At 39.7% G+C, this 22,483-nt stretch overlaps 1 protein-coding gene across 2 annotated transcripts in view; it reads right to left on the bottom strand.

The window, feature by feature from the left end:
• Nucleotides 1–21,716, bottom strand: part of nub1 (negative regulator of ubiquitin-like proteins 1) — a 65,942-nt gene extending 44,226 nt beyond the window's left edge. For both annotated transcript variants that reach the window (XM_049565774.1, XM_049565775.1), the window contains exons 1-9: nucleotides 21,566–21,716; nucleotides 20,300–20,421; nucleotides 16,259–16,426; nucleotides 16,065–16,129; nucleotides 15,929–15,993; nucleotides 15,577–15,744; nucleotides 15,411–15,493; nucleotides 13,706–13,812; nucleotides 5,549–5,735 (exon numbers count right to left, since the gene is read on the bottom strand). In XM_049565774.1, coding sequence (XP_049421731.1) covers nucleotides 5,549–5,735; nucleotides 13,706–13,812; nucleotides 15,411–15,493; nucleotides 15,577–15,744; nucleotides 15,929–15,993; nucleotides 16,065–16,129; nucleotides 16,259–16,426; nucleotides 20,300–20,416 — 960 coding nt within the window. In that variant the 5' untranslated portion in view covers nucleotides 20,417–20,421; nucleotides 21,566–21,716. The remainder of the gene's footprint in view (nucleotides 1–5,548; nucleotides 5,736–13,705; nucleotides 13,813–15,410; nucleotides 15,494–15,576; nucleotides 15,745–15,928; nucleotides 15,994–16,064; nucleotides 16,130–16,258; nucleotides 16,427–20,299; nucleotides 20,422–21,565) is intronic.
• Between the last annotated feature and the right edge of the window lie 767 nt (nucleotides 21,717–22,483).

Here is a 22,483-nt window from a genome sequence, read left to right as displayed (position 1 = left end):
TAGTACCACATTGATGTCAGAGCTATACTCGCCAGTTTCTGATTCTACCTCCATGGGTATTTCCATTTTCCTACTAGGGCCCAATTTACTGATTTCATCCCAAAATTTCTGAGGGCAATGTGTGTGTAACCGTTCAATATATAATGAGTGGCCACGATAAAATTTACGTTTAACCTTCTGTAGTGTTTTATCGAAGTTAGCCTGGCAATTATTGAATTGTTTTTTAACTCAGCTCTCTTGTTTTTGACTTCACGTTTAAGATAGCTCTTTTCAACTGCTCTTAGGATATCCCAAAGGTTTTGTAAATCCTGATTCCAATAGGGCTTACATGTTCTTTTAAACCCTTTCTGGGATGGCCGACTAAACCCATTTCTACCACCCTTATTTAACTCATTATATAAACAGTCACAAAAACGTCATACCAGAAATCCACCTCATCTTGATTCCTTTTATGCGACATTGAGCAATGAGCTCCTCTAAAATGTTATTAGATGAACTAGATGCCAGAAAAGATTTAGGTATCTGTCTTGTTAATTTTAATTTAATTTTAATTTTATATACTTCATTAAATTCAATTTTTTCACTCTGTTGTCAATTACACACAGGTCCAAACAGGACCTATACATACACTAAGTGGAGAGATGTCAGAGTGGGGCTGCCCATGACAGGCGCTCCGAGCAGTTGGGGGCGTTCAGTGCCTTGCTCAAGGGCACTTCGGCAGTGTACAGGAGGTAAACTGTCACCTCTCCAGCTACCAGTCCGCGCTCCATATTTCGGTCCGGACGGGGACTTGCTACTGCCAGCCAGTCTGACCATTACCTGTTGTTGGTTAGGGCCCTCATTGTTAGTAAAAAGTGGTCCAGCATGAAATAATAGCACCAGCAGGGAGTGGTCAGGTATCCTGCATCTATCCCCAATTATTAATAAATGAATAATAAATAATAACAATAATAATAAATTTATTCATAGAGCACTATACATCAAAGTGCTGTACAGGTGAATTATATATATATACACACACACACACACACACATATAATGCTATATATATACAGTACAGGCCAAAAGTTTGGACACACCTTCTCATTCAATGCGTTTTCTTTATTTTCATGACTATTTACATTGTAGATTCTCACTGAAGGCATCAAAACTATGAATGAATACATGTGGAGTTATGTACTTAACAAAAAAAGGTGAAATAACTGAAAACATGTTTTATATTCTAGTTTCTTCAAAATAGCCACCCTTTGCTCTGATTACTGCTTTGCACACTCTTGGCATTCTCTCCATGAGCTTCAAGAGGTAGTCACCTGAAATGGTTTCCACTTCACAGGTGTGCCTTATCAGGGTTAATTAGTGGAATTTCTTGCTTTATCAATGGGGTTGGGACCATCAGTTGTGTTGTGCAGAAGTCAGGTTAATACACAGCTGACAGCCCTATTGGACAACTGTTAAAATTCATATTATGGCAAGAACCAATCAGCTAACTAAAGAAAAACGAGTGGCCATCATTACTTTAAGAAATGAAGATCAGTCAGTCCGGAAAATTGCAAAAACTTTAAATGTGTCCCCAAGTGGAGTCGCAAAAACCATCAAGTGCTACAACGAAAGTGGCACACATGAGGACCGACCCAGGAAAGGAAGACCAAGAGTCACCTCTGCTTCTGAGGATAAGTTCATCCGAGTCACCAGCCTCAGAAATCGCAAGTTAACAGCAGCTCAGATCAGAGACCAGATGAATGCCACACAGAGTTCTAGCAGCAGACCCATCTCTACAACAACTGTTAAGAGGAGACTGCACGAATCAGGCCTTCATGGTCAAATAGCTGCTAGGAAACCACTGCTAAGGAGAGGCAACAAGCAGAAGAGATTTGTTTGGGCCAAGAAACACAAGGAATGGACATTAGACCAGTGGAAATCTGTGCTTTGGTCTGATGAGTCCAAATTTGAGATCTTTGCTTCCAACTGCCGTGTCTTTGTGAGACGCAGAAAAGGTGAACGGATGGATTCCACATGCCTGGTTCCCACTGTGAAGCATGGAGGAGGAGGTGTGATGGTGTGGGGGTGTTTTGCTGGTGACACTGTTGGGGATTTATTCAAAATTGAAGGCACACTGAACCAGCATGGCTACCACAGCATCCTGCAGCAACATGCCATCCCATCCGGTTTGCGTTTAGTTGGACGATCATTTATTTTTCAACAGGACAATGACCCCAAACACACCTCCAGGCTGTGTAAGGGCTATTTGACCAAGAAGGAGAGTGATGGAGTGCTGCGGCAGATGACCTGGCCTCCACAGTCACCGGACCTGAACCCAATCGAGATGGTTTGGGGTGAGCTGGACCGCAGAGTGAAGGCAAAGGGGCCAACAAGTGCTAAACACCTCTGGGAACTCCTTCAAGACTGTTGGAAAACCATTTCAGGTGACTACCTCTTGAAGCTCATGGAGAGAATGCCAAGAGTGTGCAAAGCAGTAATCAGAGCAAAGGGTGGCTATTTTGAAGAAACTAGAATATAAAACATGTTTTCAGTTATTTCACCTTTTTTTGTTAAGTACATAACCCCTCATGTGTTCATTCATAGTTTTGATGCCTTCAGTGAGAATCTACAATGTAAATAGTCATGAAAATAAAGAAAACGCATTGAATGAGAAGGTGTGTCCAAACTTTTGGCCTGTACTGTATATATATGTATATAAAACTCTCTCTATATATATAGAACACATAAATCTATTCCATTAGACCCCAATATTATATATGGCAAAATATAGCACCATAATCAATAGCTTGGATCTCCCCTCCTCAACCTCAGAGTTAATTAACATTTCTTCTTCTAAAAAAAAAACTAAAAAAAAAAAAAAAAACCTTCTATCTAAAATATATAGGCTCATAACCAAATCAGACACAACACTATCAATACCAATAATAAAATGAGAACAAGATCTATCAGTCTCTCCTAGTGCTGCATGGTATACCGGTACTAAAATAGTACCGCGGTACTAGAGTATTCCAAACGGTACTATACTGCATTTGGAAAATACCGGTACTTTTTAAATTGATTCAATTCATTAATTTATTTAATTAATTTATGTACACAAACGCCTTCCTTGTTCCTACTGGAGCACAGATTGCGCAAGTGGTGTGTATGACAACACCTGCATCAACATTCGCAGCTGGCACACGTGGAAAAAAAGAAAAGAGAAAGTCTGCCTCGCAAAGGGAGACATCACAAGACAACACCAACTTGGTGAAACATTTGAGCAACCAAACCATGACGTCCGTACCGAGGTACTTACCGAACCATGATTTTTTTTGGTACCGTTACACCCTTACTATTTATTGTTCTAAAGGTTTGTATCCAAAAGGACTTTTCCTTTGGAAAAAGTACCGAAAAGTATCGAAATTCATATTGGTATCAGTACCGAAACAAAGATTTTGGTATCGTGACAACACTAGTCTCTCCTGATGCCAGCTTCTGGATTCACATTTGCAAAAACATCTACTTCATGACAAAAATGCCAACTTACAACTCACACAATATAGGACACTTCACTGAACTCACCTCACTGGGCAAAAAATGTTTAAAATGGGGCTCTCGCCGGAAATCTATTCACACTGCACTCAAAATAGCCCGGATAACTTAATTCATGCCACCTGGTATTGCAGACACATTCAACACTTCTGGAAAGAAATCACAAACACACTATCCCTGTTCTTGGGCTGCCACATGCCACTATCCCATTCACTCTTCATTCTGGGAGACATATCATCAATCAACCTGAAACAAACAAACAGCAGATTACTTCTCATAGCCCTAACTATCGCCAAGAAAACCATCTTCATGAACTGGAAATCAAGAAATACTACTCACATTGTTCACTGGAAAAACTTACTCATGGATCACATCCCAACAGAAACTGTATACACCTCCTCCCAAAATACAAACATAGACCCTGAACCCATCTAGCAATCCCTCATAGATTTCTTACAAATGTAATTACTTGATCATTCCTTTTTTTTCTTCCTAACTCATTTATCTATTTATGAATTAATTTATTTATGTATTTATTTATGTTTATGCCTCATTACAGTTATTATTTTGGAAATTGCTATAGCATTACTACTGTTATTTTTTTTTACTGTTATTACCTTTACCATCATTACTATTGCTATCATTGCTGTTATTTTTACTGTGATTATTATCTTTTTATTTTATTTTAATTATTTATTTTTTTGCCTGTCCACAAATTACATTCGGTTCAAATCTGTTTCATATACACATACATTCATAGGGGGGCTATTTTCTTCTTTCTTGCCTCTTCTTTTCTCTTTCCGCTTTAACATTACTCAAACCAATTAATCGACTATCAAAGTAACTGACTGCAGATTAAAGGTGTTGGGGGTGTGCCGCCTTATCTCTGGTGGCTGGGGGTACAATGGTGAGTTCTCCGGAGGAGGTTGGGGACAGGGGAATGAAGTCAGGGTCTACCATGCACTCCCCTCGCTGTAAACTCCTAAGACACAGACACCCTCCTTAGGTTCTGGGGCCAATGGGCCAGTCCCCTCCTATAAAAGGTCTGGGAGCAACCCACAGCTGGCCCAATCAGTTAAGCGGAGGAGAAGCATGAAAGAAAAAGAGAGGATGAGGAGAAGATAGAAAGGGAGAAAAAGAAGGGAGAATGAAGGAAAAAAGAATTTGGAAAAGGAGAAAAGCAAAAGCAAAGAAAAAAAAAAAACAACCTTGGTTGACCCTGACTTACCCATCCTCCTGACTAATCAGTCCTGTTGACCCGCTTCTGGGATTTCAGTTGTGCTTCACGCCCGCTGGTCTGGGTGGTGCTTACTCAGTTTCTTTTTATATAAAGAATGGTACACCTTTTGTCCACTATTATAATTACTATTATTTTACGTTTTTTCTTTCTTTTAATTTAATTACTTTTACAACAGTAGTACTTTCTATTATCATTACTGTTATTATTATCACACACACTCGCATGCACACTGTTATATGTGACAAAATTGACCCCCACTTGTGTTATTCATGTTGCTTTGTAATCTGTTTTTTGTTTCATATCCCGTTCTATGTTCTGTCTCATACCTGTATTGTTCTGTCCTTTGTCTTGCAATAAAAAAATAAATAACAAAAAAACCATATTGTAGTAGTATAATAACACAAGAAATTGGACCTCACACATCATGGCATCACTTTAACATTTCAAAATAAACAGTTTTGAAAACTGTAATGAACTCTTTCAAAATAAACTCGTTCAGCTGATAATAAAGGATCCACAAATCTACAAAAAAATTGTTCTAATGAGAATATTTGATTGCCTTAAATTTAATCCACATCAATTAAGAACTTTTGTATAATTGATTGAATGTTGACATCACTCATGAATCAATGTCACTGTCTCAGATTTTCTGTTTCTCTGTGTTTTACATCACAACAAATTGGATCTCTCTGTGGGGCAGATGGAGACATCTGAAGAGGTCAGCTCAGCGATTAGGAACATTTAACTGCATGTCTGTCTCTATGTGAGTTGTCTGACCTTAATCATGAGCAGCCTCTGCTTCTGCTCTCCGTAACACTGCAGGAAACAGTCCTCGGCTCTCTGCAGCCGACTCTTGCCGTCATCCAGACAGGACAGAGCCTCCAGAGCTTGGTAACACCACACGATGTCCAGCTGCAGCACAGCGAAGTTATCCACCGAGCTGAGCAGAGTGGAGCCGACCTTACTGCACACAGAAAAACATGTATCTTAACTCCACGCTCCTCATCTGCGCCAACATGTTTTTACAAGAGGCACTTTTACTTTGAAAGGTGCTCTCATCTTGTCTGACATGAGTCTAGCTTGGTACAAAAAAGATAGATAAACCAACAGAACTGTAGTCAATATTCAAACTGTAATAACTGCCATTATAATTCAAAATGGGATGGGGTGTCGGTGGTTTAGTGGATAGAGCAGGCGCCCCATGTACAAGGCTGTTGCCGCAGCGGCCCGGGTTTGATTACAACCTGTGGCCCTTTGCTGCATGATATCCCCTCTCTCTCTCTCTCTCTCTCTCTCTCTCTCTCTCTCTCTCTCTCTCTCTCTCTCTCTCTCTCTCTCTCTCTCTCTCTCTCTCTCTCTCTCTCTCTCTCTCTCTCTCTCTCTCTCCCTTCACCTTGAGCTTTCCTATCAATTAAAGGCAAAAATGCCCTAAAACATATCTTTAAAAGAAAAAAAATGTCAAGTCTATAAACTCAACATACTGCTTGGAGTAGTTTGCCTTGCGATCCAGCAGAGGGCCTTCTAAAAATGCATTATCAGCTTCACCTGCTGTACGCCCTCCTGTCCTCTCAGTGAACTCAGGTGACACTAAACTTATTCATGTTAAGTTAAATTTACTGGTCCACAATGGAAAATGTGGTTTAAGGTGGTCCAAGGAACATTTTGAGACAATAAAAAAAGATGGTTGCTCATTTATATTATTCCATCACTCAGTGAGTTTGGGATCAGAGCTGCGACACCATCAGAGATTCTGGGTTTATCCCATTATCCCACCTTGACTCCCCTATCCTCTATCTTCAATCACTTGACCTGGAAATCATTCGAGACTCACCATCTTAAGGCATGTCGCAGTTCATTTAATGCATTCTAAGGAGTCGAGGAGAGAGGAGGCTTTTAGTGGAGAGGACAACCTGATCTCACAGAAATACAGTACAGGCCAAAAGTTTGGACACACCTTCTCATTCAGTGCGTTTTCTTTATTTTCATGACTATTTACATTGTAGATTCTCACTGAAGGCATCAAAACTATGAATGAACACATGTGGAGTTATGTACTTAACAAAAAAAGGTGAAATAACTGAAAACATGTTTTATATTCTAGTTTCTTCAAAATAGCCACCCTTTGCTCTGATTACTGCTTTGCACACTCTTGGCATTCTCTCCATGAGCTTCAAGAGGTAGTCACCTGAAATGGTTTTCCAACAGTCTTGAAGGAGTTCCCAGAGGTGTTTAGCACTTGTTGGCCCCTTTGCCTTCACTCTGCGGTCCAGCTCACCCCAAACCATCTCGATTGGGTTCAGGTCCGGTGACTGTGGAGGCCAGGTCATCTGCCGCAGCACTCCATCACTCTCCTTCTTGGTCAAATAGCCCTTACACAGCCTGGAGGTGTGTTTGGGGTCATTGTCCTGTTGAAAAATAAATGATCGTCCAACTAAACGCAAACCGGATGGGATGGCATGTTGCTGCAGGATGCTGTGGTAGCCATGCTGGTTCAGTGTGCCTTCAATTTTGAATAAATCCCCAACAGTGTCACCAGCAAAACACCCCCACACCATCACACCTCCTCCTCCATGCTTCACAGTGGGAACCAGGCATGTGGAATCCATCCGTTCACCTTTTCTGCGTCTCACAAAGACATGGCGGTTGGAAGCAAAGATCTCAAATTTGGACTCATCAGACCAAAGCACAGATTTCCACTGGTCTAATGTCCATTCCTTGTGTTTCTTGGCCCAAACAAATCTCTTCTGCTTGTTGCCTCTCCTTAGCAGTGGTTTCCTAGCAGCTATTTGACCATGAAGGCCTGATTCGCGCAGTCTCCTCTTAACACTTGTTCTAGAGATGGGTCTGCTGCTAGAACTCTGTGTGGCATTCATCTGGTCTCTGATCTGAGCTGCTGTTAACTTGCGATTTCTGAGGCTGGTGACTCGGATGAACTTATCCTCAGAAGCAGAGGTGACTCTTGGTCTTCCTTTCCTGGGTCGGTCCTCATGTGTGCCTGTTTGGTTGTAGCGCTTGATGGTTTTTGCGACTCCACTTGGGGACACATTTAAAGTTTTTGCAATTTTCCGCACTGACTGATCTTCATTTCTTAAAGTAATGATGGCCACTCGTTTTTCTTTAGTTAGCTGATTGGTTCTTGCCATAATATGAATTTTAACAGTTGTCCAATAGGGCTGTCGGCTGTGTATTAACCTGACTTCTGCACAACACAACTGATGGTCCCAACCCCATTGATAAAGCAAGAAATTCCTCTAATTAACCCTGATAAGGCACACCTGTGAAGTGGAAACCATTTCAGGTGACTACCTCTTGAAGCTCATGGAGAGAATGCCAAGAGTGTGCAAAGCAGTAATCAGAGCAAAGGGTGGCTATTTTGAAGAAACTAGAATATAAAACATGTTTTCAGTTATTTCACCTTTTTTTGTTAAGTACATAACTCCACATGTGTTCATTCATAGTTTTGATGCCTTCAGTGAGAATCTACAATGTAAATAGTCATGAAAATAAAAAAAACGCATTGAATGAGAAGGTGTGTCCAAACTTTTGGCCTGTACTGTACGTGAAATGACCATGACCTCTTAACACCGCATTCCATGGTGGCAGCACGTAATGGGTTGAAATTACGTGCTGCCACCACGAAAACAATGCCAATGTAAAGTCAATTAGGATCCTCTCCCGTGGTGGACACACGGATTCCCTGATTCAATCATGTCACGTCAACCATGTTTTCCTCAATGATATCTTTAACATTCCTGTACACACACAAAAACGCGGAAGTGTCCTTGATAACTCAACAATATGACAGGTTAATGTCAAGGCCATAAAATAAAATAAATGTATTTTGCCAGCATTTGATAGCGTAGGGCTTTAAGAGCATTGTGCTGTGGGCGGATGGGGTGTGTTCCACTACTGTTTTGTAGCTGCCGTCTGCCGTCTGTGGGCTTCATTCCATATCAGATTGCCATCCGTCTGCCGTAACTGAATCCAAACGCCACTAATAAATAAATAAATAAGAAGATAAAAATAAGGCTGAGCACGGAAGAACCAGAGAGGAAACACCATCACATGGAGCCCCTGGCAACCCGTCCACCCTCCACTCCACCAGAGAGCGGACCCCAAGCCAACGCCACAGAACCAGCGGCTACCCCGCTGGTTATACCTCCGACCATGGCAGCTGTCACACAAACCGCTGCTGAAAATTATACATTTTTATACAGGTAGGCTATATACATATTGCAAAACTCTGTAGAAGTACACCAAAGCATATTTTCGTTTCCAAATATTTATTTGAAAACGAAACCATTCATACGGTCAATATAAAACATTTTGTTAGTAATAAAAAACAAATGTAATCTCAATGTGACCACGCCAGCCGGCGGGACTGTGGCTGAACCACTTCCAATGTTCATTCATTCATTCATTCATTCATTCATTCGCGTGTTCAATGTGTGTGTGTGTGTGTGTGTGTGTGTGTGTGTGTGTGTGTGTGTGTGTGTCAGAGAGGAGTATCAATTAAAAAAAAGTAATTATTTTGGTGTTTATTTCTTTTATTCTTCTGTTTTTTTAATTAAAATGCGTAATATAGCCAACAGTATTATAGACCAAATGTTAATCTAATTATTATTGTAGAATGTATTTAGCAAATCACCACTCTCAACTGGAGACAGCAGCAGCAAAAAAAAAAAAAAAAAAAGGCATTATAAAAAGCCGACAAATAGTGTTAATTAATTGACGTGAGACATCGAAGAGGTTGTCTCCTATAGTCTGTAATTTTTTATTTTTTTTTTTTTATCATAACTTCTCAGAAATTACTCAAAAGTAGAACATGCTAAAAGTAAATACAATAATAGGCTAAATAGTATCTAAGCAATAATAAAGTGTCTAAACAATAATAAATATTATCTAAGTTATCTATTAGGCTGCCATTCCACTCTGTATTGTAATAGATTTTAAAATTTCAATATAATTTTGATACTATTTTTGCTTATTTCATTATTGTTATTATTGGTTTTACTTTTTAGTAGTATTGTATTGTCTGAGGATGACTCATTTTAGTAACTATCTACAGTAAAAAAGATAAAAAAAAAAAAAAAAACAAGCAAAGAAACAAACAAAACTCATTTTATACACTGGGCCTTCAAAGTGCTCTCTGAAACTACACCTGGCATGGCTTGTGTCCAAAAAATGAAAAAAACTTGAAAATGAAATGAACTAAACTTTGTCGTAGAGCTAAACCAAATACATCATTGGAAAGGTCTCAACCTGGAGAGTAACATATGTCAGTATGAAGATTCTACATGGCTCCTGCTTTCAGCCATTGACCTTTGAACCTTGACCTCAGTGCATGTTTGAGGGCTTATAACTCAGCAACAAAAGGGTACAGACATGGGACCAACTGTTATAGAGAGCTCTTGACCTCAGCTATCATGTGAGTGTAGTCAACAACTGGGGGTGCTGTCAGATATGGATAAAATATGGATAAAATTAATTTTCACCCATTTAGAAATTAGATATTTAAAATCTGATTTCACAAATGTGTTTACCATCCCCTTAAAGTCCACACTGTACTCTCAATTCAGTATTTACAACTTCCAAATCTGGGAAAAACACTTAGATTTTTAAAAAAACTACAATTCCCTGGGACCACGCCATGCAGTTTGATACATATCAGCAACATAGTTTTAGTTCTTCTGATTTGTAAAGTAGGGTTCTAAATAGGGTTGTAAAAAGATATATCTACGGAATATATCTAATATCAAGTAAAGCCGAACTAGTTATTATACTCCACCTAGATGAACTATGGTAAGAAAACGTAAAGATGTCGGCTAATTTTCAATATTTTAGCTAATACACTAGAAACGGCGTTTTTGGGACAGTAGGTTTGTTTGCGGCTTGCTGTAAAATAGGGTCATAAAAAGATAGATCTACTGAATAAATCTAATATCTAGTAAAGCCGAAGTAGTTATTACACTGCACCTAGATGAACTATGTTAAGAAAAAAAGCAAGGATGTTGGCTAATCGTAGTTATTTTAGATAGTACTCTAAAAACTGCGTTTTTGGGACGGTAGGTTTTTTGCAGCTTGTTGTAAAACAGGGTCGTAAAAAGATAGATCTGCTGAATATATCAAATGTCTAGTAAAGTTGAACTAGTAATGACACTGCACCTAGATGAAATATGTTAAGAAAAAGTAGGCATGATGGTTCATTTCAGATATTTTAGCAAGTTCTCTAGAAACGGCGTTTTTGGGATTGAATATTTGAATAGGCTATAACAAATATCTAGAACAGCCAAACTATCACGTTATTATCATTATTATTATTACTGGTGGGAAATTATAACAGAGGAATATATTTGCCGTTTTAATATCAAGAACACTTCCGCATTTTGTGTGTATACAGGAATGTTAAAGATATCATTGAGGAAAACGAGGTTGACGTGACGTAACTGAATCAGGGAATCTGTGTGTCCACCACGGGAGAGAACTCTAATTGACTTTACATTGGCATTGTTTTCGTGGTGGCAGCACGTAATTTCAACCCATTACATGCTGCCACCACGGAATGTGGTGTTAAGAGGTCGTGGTCATTTCACGTATTTCTGTGAGATCAGGTTGGGAGAGGGAAGTGAGAATATACAAGTGCAGCCTTCACAGAAGTCTTTCAACCATCGACACACCCCTTGGATATTAGTTACTGACTGGACAGCACAGTACTGATCGGACTGATCTGGTACATCAGTGAAGTTTCATACCAGAGTGAAAACAGCTACGAGATTAAACTCAAGTTTGTCACTTATAAGTTTTATATCTTATTTGTTTTCTGTTTCACCATCAAGTTAAAAAACTTGAACAGGACAAGGACCACAAACTACATTCTTTATTTATTAGAAAGATTTTTCCCCTCACGATCTGTTATTTCTGTCATCAACTTAATAATGGATATAATAATGGATACAATCAAAGTCTGAGAGAGCGTGTCTGCCTGCAAGAAACATTTTTACATCTGTGATTGTCATTTCCAGTCAGTCAAACGTGAGGCTGACCACACGAGTATCAGGTTGATGAGTTACAGAATTTAATTTTTCTCTGAAACATAATGTTTGTGCAGACACAAAGTCCATTTAAAGTTTCTATAGCTGCTAATAAAACCTATAAAGCCTCCTGATAGTTGATCCATGTGTAATCAGCTGCCACCATCATCAGAAACAGACGTCACTTCAGGTTACGCTTCAGAGGAAACAATATCTCATTTCTCTAAAGCAGTGGTTCTCAAATGGTGTACTGTGTGTTTAACTTAAAAAACCTCCACGGGGAACCTATCTGTTGCTATACGCATGTGGGAATTATAAGTGTGTGACACATTAAAAGCCCTGATTGACAGCCAGTGTGACGGATGATAACATTTAAAAGAAGAAAGCCGTGAATGGGACAATGGATCGCTTTATTGTACTGAGAAAATGACAACAAAGCTCCAGTAAAGATGACCTACCACCAAAAGAAAACTGTCAGTAGACAGTATCATGAAAGCTACCTGTCTTATTTTTTCTTATTTTTATTGTCTTATGCCGTGGTAGAAGTGGTAACACACATTATAGATGCTATTGTGCACAGATATAAATACAGGTGCGTCTGAGATTTTGGCTTACCCTTTGGTGTGTCTTGGGCACTAAAAGTTTGAAAACCACTGCTCTAAAAGCATATTTCCTTGTTTCTTCTCTCCTTGCATCTCTCCCGTGTCTTACAAAGGTGGAGCTATGACCCACAGGATTCCCAAAAAAACAGTGACAAGGCCAAAATGATTACAAAGGGGGTTTGTGCTTCTATACTATATTCTGTAAAAATAAATAAATAAACAAGTAAAAATATTAAAGGATTGGATGGAGGAAATCTTTAATGCATTGGAGACCAATTAAATTGTAAAGCATATACACTAGATTGAAATTAATAACTTTAAAGAAGGTAAAGTGTGCACTGTACAGCTGTGTTATATAGGAAAATAGAAGTATCAGATCGGGACTCAGTATCAGAAGATACTCCACATTAGATGGTTCAGATCAGGGTTAAAAAAAAAAAAAAAAAAAAAAAAAAAAAGAGAGCTGTTTTAGCTGGTATGTTAGAAGTTAGTTCAGCATTACGCTATACTGAATAGTTAATAAAATATGCAGTTCTGATATATATTAATACAACTTTCTTTGCATGTCATTTCAAATCTGTTCAACCTTGATTTTTGGAAGAAGTAACAGCCCTAATCACAACTGTAAATTACATATAATGTGTTATTCTTTATTCTTATAGACTGAATCACTGTGACATCGCCCTGCAAACAACAATCACTTCCTGGCAGTCAACTGACGATTGATTTGAATTTCAGAGATATACAAAATCTGCAACTCGTTTATTTCTATTGTCATTTTCAGCTGTAAGTGCAACATTTAAAAATATAAAGTTAAACATATCTGACATTTCTGCTACGCTTATTTTATGTTCATGTATCATCTCTGATAAACCAAATCTACCTGCATGGAAGCTAAACAATGTACTGCTGTAGATGGGGACGCAGTAAAATATATTTTAGCAACATAAAAAAATCAACAGTGTTTAAGTGTACCCTATATTTGGAATATTTCCTCCGCTTTATTTTACACATTACCTGATGGAGGCAGCAGTAAACCAGCAACTCAGTGTTCTGCTAAGTAAAATGACTGGTATTTGTCAGTGGAGTCTGGTGGCTTTAGAAAAGGCTATCTGACAGCAAGGTAACACCGTGAAAATATTCTAAATATAATGTACCATTTGAGGCAGCATTTACTCAGTGCCATTTCATTTTTTGTTTGTGATGCTGGGTGTTTTCTACCTGCAAGTTATTGTAAACAAACACTGTGATTCAGTCCATTCCTGGTGTGAAGGTGTGATGTCAGAGTGTGATGACAGTACCTGAACAGCTGGTCAGCCTGCAGCAGGTGACACAGAGCGTTGTCAAACTGCTTCTTCTTCATCAGAGAGCGACCTTTCTCATGGAAACCCATGGCCAGGATCAGAGCCTGAACACACACACACACACACACACACACACACACACACACACACACACACACACAGTTACAGTTACAGTATACCCACCTATCAGCTAAAAAGTCACTGTAATATATAGGAGAGTATGCCCACTTCCTCATCAGAAACCTACCTATCTACCTAGTAGTACACCTACCTCATCAGTAACCACTCCACCACTGGTGTGAACATATGTGTAACATAAACAAACAGCTGATTGGTGCAAAAGAAAAAGAAGAGGTGATTCAAAAGGCTCCAGTCACAGTCTTGAACGTCATCATTTATTCAATCTGCCTCTGCTTTCATCCTCACAACTACTGTTCACATTGGCCCTCGTTTATCAATCTAAAAACCAGCACAGATCATGTGTGAATCCTGAAATGTTCTTACCTCGCCAATCATAGCTTAGGAATGATCAAGCATTGTGGCAGCTGAAAAAACTCGTTTAAATTTCCCAATATATTCTGGGTTTGGAGGCCTTGCCCCTAGAGTTTATGACATGGAGAGGTGTAATACAGCCAAGAAGAGAAAATTCTCTGAACTAGAAATGGAAATGCTGACATCTCAGATCCAATTTAACCAACTGGTTCTATTTATCATCCTGAAAAGTTTCATCAAAGGAGGTCTGAAAAACTCATTATGAAAAGAAATCACTGCTGCGGTCAACAGTGTTGCAGTGGAAAATCAAACTCCAGCTGAGGTTGGAATATATAATTAATAATCCATGGTATGTACAGAACTACAGCCTAGGTATATTAACACTACTGGCCTATATATTATATAATAGTGATATAGTTATACTTAGAGTGGCATGCAAGAGTTTGGGCACCCCTGGTCGAAATTTTGTTTACTGTGAGTAAAGTAAGTAGAAGATGACTTGGATTCCAAAAGGCATGCAGTTTAAGATGAAACATTTCTTTTTAATTTAGATTTTTTAGAGTTTCAAAATGACAAAAAAGGAAACTCAAAAGTTTGAGCACCCTGCATGGTCAGTGCTTAGCAGTGCCTCCTTTGGTAAGTATCACAGCTTCTGAACACTTTTTGTAACCAGCTAAGAGTCTTTCAGTTCTTGTCTGGGGAATTTTCACCCATTCTTCCTGCAAAAGGCTTCTAGTTGCATGCACTGCTCTTTTGAGGTCTACCCACAGATTGTTGACAATGTTTAGGTCGGGGGACTGTGAGAGCCATGGCAAAACTTTCAGCTTGAACCTCATGAGGTAGTGCAATATGGATTTTGAGGTGTGTTTAGGATCACTGTCCTGTTGTAGAAGCCATCCTCTCTTCATCTAAACCTTTTTACAGATGGTGTGATTTTTGCTTACATAATTTGCTGGAATTTAACTGAATCCATTCTTCACTTTATCGGTGATATGTTCCTGTGTTGAACAGTTGGACAGATGTTCTTTTGATGAATACTCAAACTTGCATACACAAGCTGAGACCTGACGTGTGATTTGGTCGTAGACTCCGCTCACGTCCACACTGATAAATGTCAAGCTTTTTGTGTAAATGACCATAACCCCCCCCACAGTTTTCTGTCGTATGTTCGTTTTGTATGAGGGCCAATATGACTGCAGATGGTTTGTACCTTCTTCAACTTATGGGGGATCTTAAGTGGGTTTCCGCTTTGGTCTCCAATCTCCAGGAAAGGCACGGTGTCTTCACTGCCATCTGACAGACACAGAGACATGATGACTCCTGACACATTAACATTGTTTGATCAGACAGACAGACAGACAGACAGACAGACAGACCTCTCTCTGACAGGATCTGGAAACATTTCTGGGTCCTCTGGATGCTCTCATTCTGGTTCTTCTTCTTCTCCTCCTCTTCTTCATTCAGCTGTTTCCACTCGGCGTCACTCACCTTCAGCACCATCATCTTACTATGGTTCTTCACACCCTGCTGGTCCAGATTCTGGTCTGCACATTAAACACACCGTCCAACCAAACTATCAATGTGGTTCTCATCTAACTGTGATATCAGATGAATCTGTGTGTGTGTGTGTGTGTGTGTGTGTGTGTGTGTGTGTGTGTGTGTGTGTGTCTGTGTGTGTGTCTGTGTGTCTGTGTGTGTGTGTTTGACCTGCAGGGCATCTGAACTCACCTACACACAAAGTTTTCCCATTGAGGATCAGTTTGATATATTTGAGGCCGTACTCCTCTCCAATCCTACAGCAGAGGAACAAACACACTTAACACATGATGAGTAACAACAATGCAAGTGATCTGTGTCTCACTACCTGTCCACCACCTCCTGAACCAGCACATCCAGTCTCGTCTTCAGCCGGTTCTTTGTCTTTGGATCCTGAAAAAAAAACACACACCTGTTATTACTTCCTGTTTTAGTCACAACTTCATCACATACACATACACCTCTTCACTTTATTTCCTGGCTGTTTGTGATAGAATATGGAAGAGGTTACAGTGTCTCCACCTTCCTGCAGTGTCTGGGCAGCAGCAGCTCAAGCGTGGCCACGTTTGTCTCTCTGAACATCTTGTTTCCTTTCCCTCTGTTCACTGCCTGCATTCTGATCGCCTCCAGAGCGCCTCCTACCTCCTGCACCGGCAGACACAGCAGAGGGGCGTAGCGCTCTGCCAGCTCCTGACAATAACAGCAAACACAGAAATATCATATATATTAGGGCTGGGCGATATGGCCTAAAAAAAAAAAAAAACTCAGATTTTTTCACAAAAAATCCGATTCACGATTTAAATCATTTTTTCCCCCTCCTAGTTAAAAAAAATATATATATATTTGCGGCCTGGTAGCACATACCTGGGGTCCAAAGCTTTCAGCATGTGAATAAACCCCAGCTTTTCCACGGTAGCCTATATATGGGCACCATATCTCTTGCAATATACATGGCGACTGCATCTGTGATCGCTTTCCACCGGACCCCTTTCTTATCATACGGCAGTGTTTCCCCTACCATCATATTGGATCACAACAGAAGTCATTTAAGGTTACCTTTCCTATAGAACAGGGGCCTGTATCACGAAGCGAGATCAACCTTTCCTGGGTTACCCAGACCTATCCTGGGTTGACTAACCCTAACAATGGCAATCAGGATAATCGGTATCACGACGCTGGATATCAACTCTGTAACTCAACCCAGGGTTGCTTTATCAAGAGCCGTGAACGCGCACGCAGCGGACCAATCACAATCATGAGAGAAGCGCAGCATCACTGAGCGTCCTCACAGAAACATGCGTGGCAACGCATAACGGGATGAATAATGTTTAGTTTTAGTTTAGATTAGTTTATTTGCACATAATGTTAAAAACAGACAGTATAAAATTTACAAGATTAAAAAAAGAAAAGTGCCGGAGAGGTTAGAAGCCACTAAAAGCTTATCAAAGAAATTCCCCTGTCAAAACATCAATGAAATCACATAATAGAGAAGAAAAAAAAACGAGTAATGAAAGAAGAAATAGAGGAGGAGAGAGGGAAAAATCAAGACAAAACAAGGTAGCAAATAAAATGATGTGTAGGTTAAATTACTCATCACTGGTTCAAGTAGCTACAGTACCTGTACCTGTACATCTGACACTGATCACACCCTTGAATCCCATGAAATCAATGCTGCGCAGATGAATTGCGTGTATTATCGTCTAACATCATTGCGTCTGATAAATTGGTCTTCTTTGTCATAACGTTATATATGCTACAATAAAGCTTAAAGCTGATGCCACAATTAAATCATATCAACACCAAATTGATAGTCTGAATAAAATCATCCTGATATTGAGTTGTGTTAGAAATTAACAGCTGCGCAAAAATATACATAGTCTCCCTCTTTAAAAAACAAAAAGGAAAATCCCTCAAACACCATGAAGTGTAGACATGATAGGCTACTTTCCACATTTCCAGCAGCAAAGCTGTCAGTTAGGCCCATTATCTTTAACAGGTATCATTTCCTCCAACAAAACAAAATGTTGGCACTAATTAATGGTGCTATTAAGTGTCTGCAAATTATCAGTTTCTTTCTTATGAAGGGATGGGATGAAAGTTCGACTTCTTTCCACTCCTTTTTGAACAATCTTTTCATTGTCTGTTGTTGTTGCTTTCTTTTCTTTTTTATTGTTCAAATTAAACTTTCAAATCAAAATCAATCAAATTAATTAAACTTCCCGTCATGACTGGGCTGCATTTCTGTCAGCGGAGTCATTTTTTTCCGAACAGCTGATTGGCCAGTGGGTGGTGCTTTTTATAGGATCAGATTCAACCCTGAACTTACCCTGCTCCGGAGCAGGATAGCCGTTCAGAGTAAGTTACCATGGTGATCTACCCCGATAAGAACTGAACCAGCTTCGTGAGACCGAAAACCCAGGGTTAACCCTGAAGTTACCTCGCTAAGACATTAATCCTGCTTCGTGATACAGGCCCCAGGTCTATACCTTGTCCTTTTATTAAACAAACTAAATACCCTTATGTTACAGGCTGAACCTGATGTGTGTGGCTTGTGTGTGTGTGTGTGTGTGTGTGTGGAGCTGTGTATGTGTGTAGTTGATGTAGGAGGTATGAGACGTTAGTGCGCAGGGTGTGGTGTGTGACGTCAGACGGATGCGCCCCAGGAAGAAAGTGAAACATATGCAATGTTGTTTACATGGAGCAGCCACAGTGAAGAAGCCTACGCAGTTCTGCATGCTGTTTTTGAGTTATTTCCCTCCTATGTAAAAGTCAGACACTGATGAGAGAGGCCGTGCATCATCCCTGCAGTGCTGAAAATAAAGTGCCGTTCTTTAACGCAGACGAAGTCCCATTGTTTTTGTGCTGTTGCCACAACGAGCTAACACAAGCTGAAGGAGCTAATGGTCTTCGGAGGTCCCTTTACTACGGTTCGGGGGTCTGCCAGCTTGGTGTTGGTAACACTTATTTATCTTATTTACACAACGGCATGTCATTTCTGTCCCTACACGGTGCACGTCTAAAATCCTCCTCTGCTCTCTGTGTCGCGCACGGCGGACTTCGGCCCTGATGTGCGCGCGCGCCCACACACACACACACACACACACACACACACACACACACACACACAGGTGAGCACAGACACAGGCACAAGTGTGCACACAACAGCGCTGAAGAACTTGCTCCCTTTCTTGAGAACGAGTTCTTCAGCACTCGCTGCCATGTTGTTTGTGTATCAAGCGCGCGGGGGGAGGGGTGAGCCCACTCTGAACTACGGGAGCCCAGCGTGGAGCGGCGGTGGCGGATTTTAAATAGAAACTTGATCTTCATTAAAACAAATCAGCCTAAACTGCAAATTCGAATTAATCGATAAAATCGATTTATCGCCCAGCCCTATATATATGAGTAACTGCTAATACCCCTTTTCCACCAAATAAGCTCTGGTTCTTGAACCGGTTCCATTCCGGATTCTTGGAACCTTGGTACTATCTAGAGAACCAGTCCACCTTTCCACCACTTTTGAATGGAACCATTGTAATTAAGGATTTGTCATTGTTAGAATGACCGTTTCGCAGCTGGATATAACAGAACACTGAGATGACAAGTGGAGGCAGGTTGTTTATTGGAACCACAGTGGCAAACAAACACGGTAGGTGAACAGGGCATAAAGATCTGACCAGCAACGCAGACAGGTTGAAGCTGGCGCTTTTTATACTGTGTCACCACACTGCCATTCGGTCCCTTCCATGAACTGGTATTTACACATATTTTGTCTCCTTTGTATTTAACATATAGAATATAAATACTACCGCTGTCTACCGCTACTTACATCCCCAAAATACAAATAAACCTAATAACCATTATTAAACATGCACACTGATTTGTTAACACCCCCCTCTCCCATCCTGTCACTTGGTCCCGCCTGGAATGTTCATATTGGTGTTTGTAACTGCAGGGACCTCTTTTACCCGAACACCCTGGTCTTGCGCAAGCGCGCACACGAGTGCGGAGCACAGAGAAGCAGTCAGAGCTACAGGCTACAGTGAGGCTAAAAACAGAGTTCATATGACATTTTTCGAAACAACTTTTCGTCAACTTTTCGGCTTCAGGACACTTGGATCACTACGGATGGGCATGTTAGAGATATTTTGTGGTTTCAATTTTGTGTTCTTGGATGTTAGTCTGGGGCGCTGTCAGCCATTAGGTGTGCTAGCCGCTCCCCCCGCCGATCTCTGCAAGGGATGTGAGGACTCTAAAACTTCACCAGAGCCTCCCTCGGCATGAGGGTAAGTAGATAATGGCTGAATTTTCATTTTTGGGTGCACTATCCCTTTAAGTATCAGTGATGTAACCTGCGTCAGTGCTTTTTTGGTAACAGCTGTGGGAGATTCCCTTTGAAAAACATTGGATAGAACACAGATGGACCTGTCCTTTAAGTACGTTCTTATGCTAATACTTTTAGTTCTCAATGACAGACTTTTACTTGTAATAGATTATTTCTGCACTGTGGTTTCAGTACTTTTACTGTAGTAAAACATCAGAGTATTTGGTCCACCTGTGACTGACCTGCATGTGCTGCTGTCCTGGCTGGTTGTTGTCATCAGTGTACGGAGGGTTCCACAGCTGGATCTTCTCCTGCTTCAGCTGGTTTTTCAGCTTTGCCTCCATGTTCTGCTCCGCCATCACCTCTGAAAACAACGACAGAACAATCAGAGGAAGGAGGAGGAGGAGGAGGAGGAGGAGAAGACAAAGTGAAAGAAGTTGTGGGAGGAATTCCCCCCCTGGAGTTTTGTTTCCTCAGTTCAGTGACTCATTTCTGCTGGAGGAAACTGGAGCAGAGACAAACTCCAACCAACTCAGCTACACTGCTGACATTCTACTCATCAACTGAAGGCTGTGGTTCCCAACCTGAGGGTCAGGGCCCACCCAGGGATCAAGGGGTCAAAGGAGGAACCCTGCATCATGAGATGCTAAAAAAGCAGAAGTCGGTTAGTCAATCAACAAAAAATAGCCAACTATTTTGATCATTAATTAATCCTACAGTGATTTTTCACACAAAAATGGCAGACAAAATGCTGTTGCCTCTCAAATACGAAGATTCTGCTTTTCTCTGATTTATATTAAATTGACAATTAAAGACATCTCCTTGGACTTTGAGAAACCAGAATAGACATTATTACTATTTTTGACATTTTACAGACCAAACGATAATCAATTAATCTTGCAAATCCTGGTCAGGTTAATTGATGATTGCAGCCCTACTCACAAATATTGGTTTCAGAAAGTCCAGCATGGCTTAGTGCTCAAGTCAAAGATTTATAGTCGCACCCTAAAACCTTTTGGTTCTCTATTATTTCCGACTATTCTTAGTATGTTTTAAATCCAAATGTTGTAAAGGGATGTCATGAGAGTTTTCTTGTGTGTTTTACTGTAACTGTCTGTCATAGGACATCATTCATCACAAGCATCAGGCAATTAAGTGGTCTCAACAACATGTTGCTTGCTGATTAACTTTAGTTAGCTGTCAATACTAAACTGTAACATTATATGAAACAGAAAAGCGACGGTGGCTAACGTTACTGCACAGTGACGCCGGCTGACATTTAACTAGACATGTAATTAGAGAAATTATGGAGAATATTCGGCGCGGGTAACGCAGTTTGATCTAATTCTAATAACTGGGGTTAGCTAATAGCTAACATCTGGAGGAAGTAAAGTTGAGCTAATGTTAGCTGACGTTAAGATTTGGCAGCTGCTAGCTTCAAAGCTTGTCTCGCTGTGACAACTCTTTCAATACGCCACCAGACGCTGTTAAATCTGTTTTGCAGTTACCTTAATGTCAGAGGACTCGACGACAAAGAGCTCTGCAGTCCGAAATATCCGTTAAATCTCCGTTAAACCTCTGTTAACCGTCAACTTCTTCAGCACGATGATGTTGTTTTTGCTTTTTCGGAAGGAGGTGAAAGGCGTGGAGAGAGCTCACTCTGAGGACGTTTCAGAATCCAGTTCGCGTAACGTAAGGTAACGTGGCAAACAGCTCGGCGTCTATATGACAGCCGAGAGTCTTCTTAAATAGACGATCTTCGATCTTCTACGGCGCCGTATAAAGGCCAAAATCCTCATGTAGGCTGTTTTTTAAGTCAGGGAGAGACCAGACAAAGCAACCCATAGTAAAGTAAAATAAATTCAATAATATGAAAGAGAAAAAGGAAAATGAACGAAATTAAAATGAAATTACATGATATAAAGTAAGATAAAAGAATAAAATGAAATATATCAGAAAAAAATAAAATGTAACATTAATTAAATAACAAAGTCAAAAATATATCAAATAAACAAATGAATAAAATTAAGTAAAACAAAATTAAGTAATATTAATTAGAAAAACAAAAAATAAAATAAAATGTAACATTTATTTAATAACAAATGTAAATTCAAATAAAAAACAAATTAATAAGATGATAAACATGAAATAAAGTTGAAGATTAGCATGAAATAAAATAAAAGTTAAGTAAAATACATTCGAAAATTAAAATGAATAAAATGGATTCTAACACTGATTGAATAACAAAGTTAAATATACATAAAATAAATGAATAAAACAAAATAACATAAAAGTAAAGTTAAAAAATAAAACAGAAACAAATTAAATAATACATTTAAAAATCAAATTAAATTATGAAATTAAATCAAGAAAATGAACAAATAAAATAAAACACCATGAGATAGAAGTAAAATAATGTGGAAAAA

Source organism: Epinephelus fuscoguttatus, linkage group LG21 (assembly GCF_011397635.1).
Source record: "Epinephelus fuscoguttatus linkage group LG21, E.fuscoguttatus.final_Chr_v1".
Lineage (NCBI taxonomy): Eukaryota > Metazoa > Chordata > Actinopteri > Perciformes > Serranidae > Epinephelus > Epinephelus fuscoguttatus.
The sequence above is the reverse complement of the archived record's forward strand: the minus strand, read 5'-3'. Positions and strand labels throughout refer to the sequence as shown.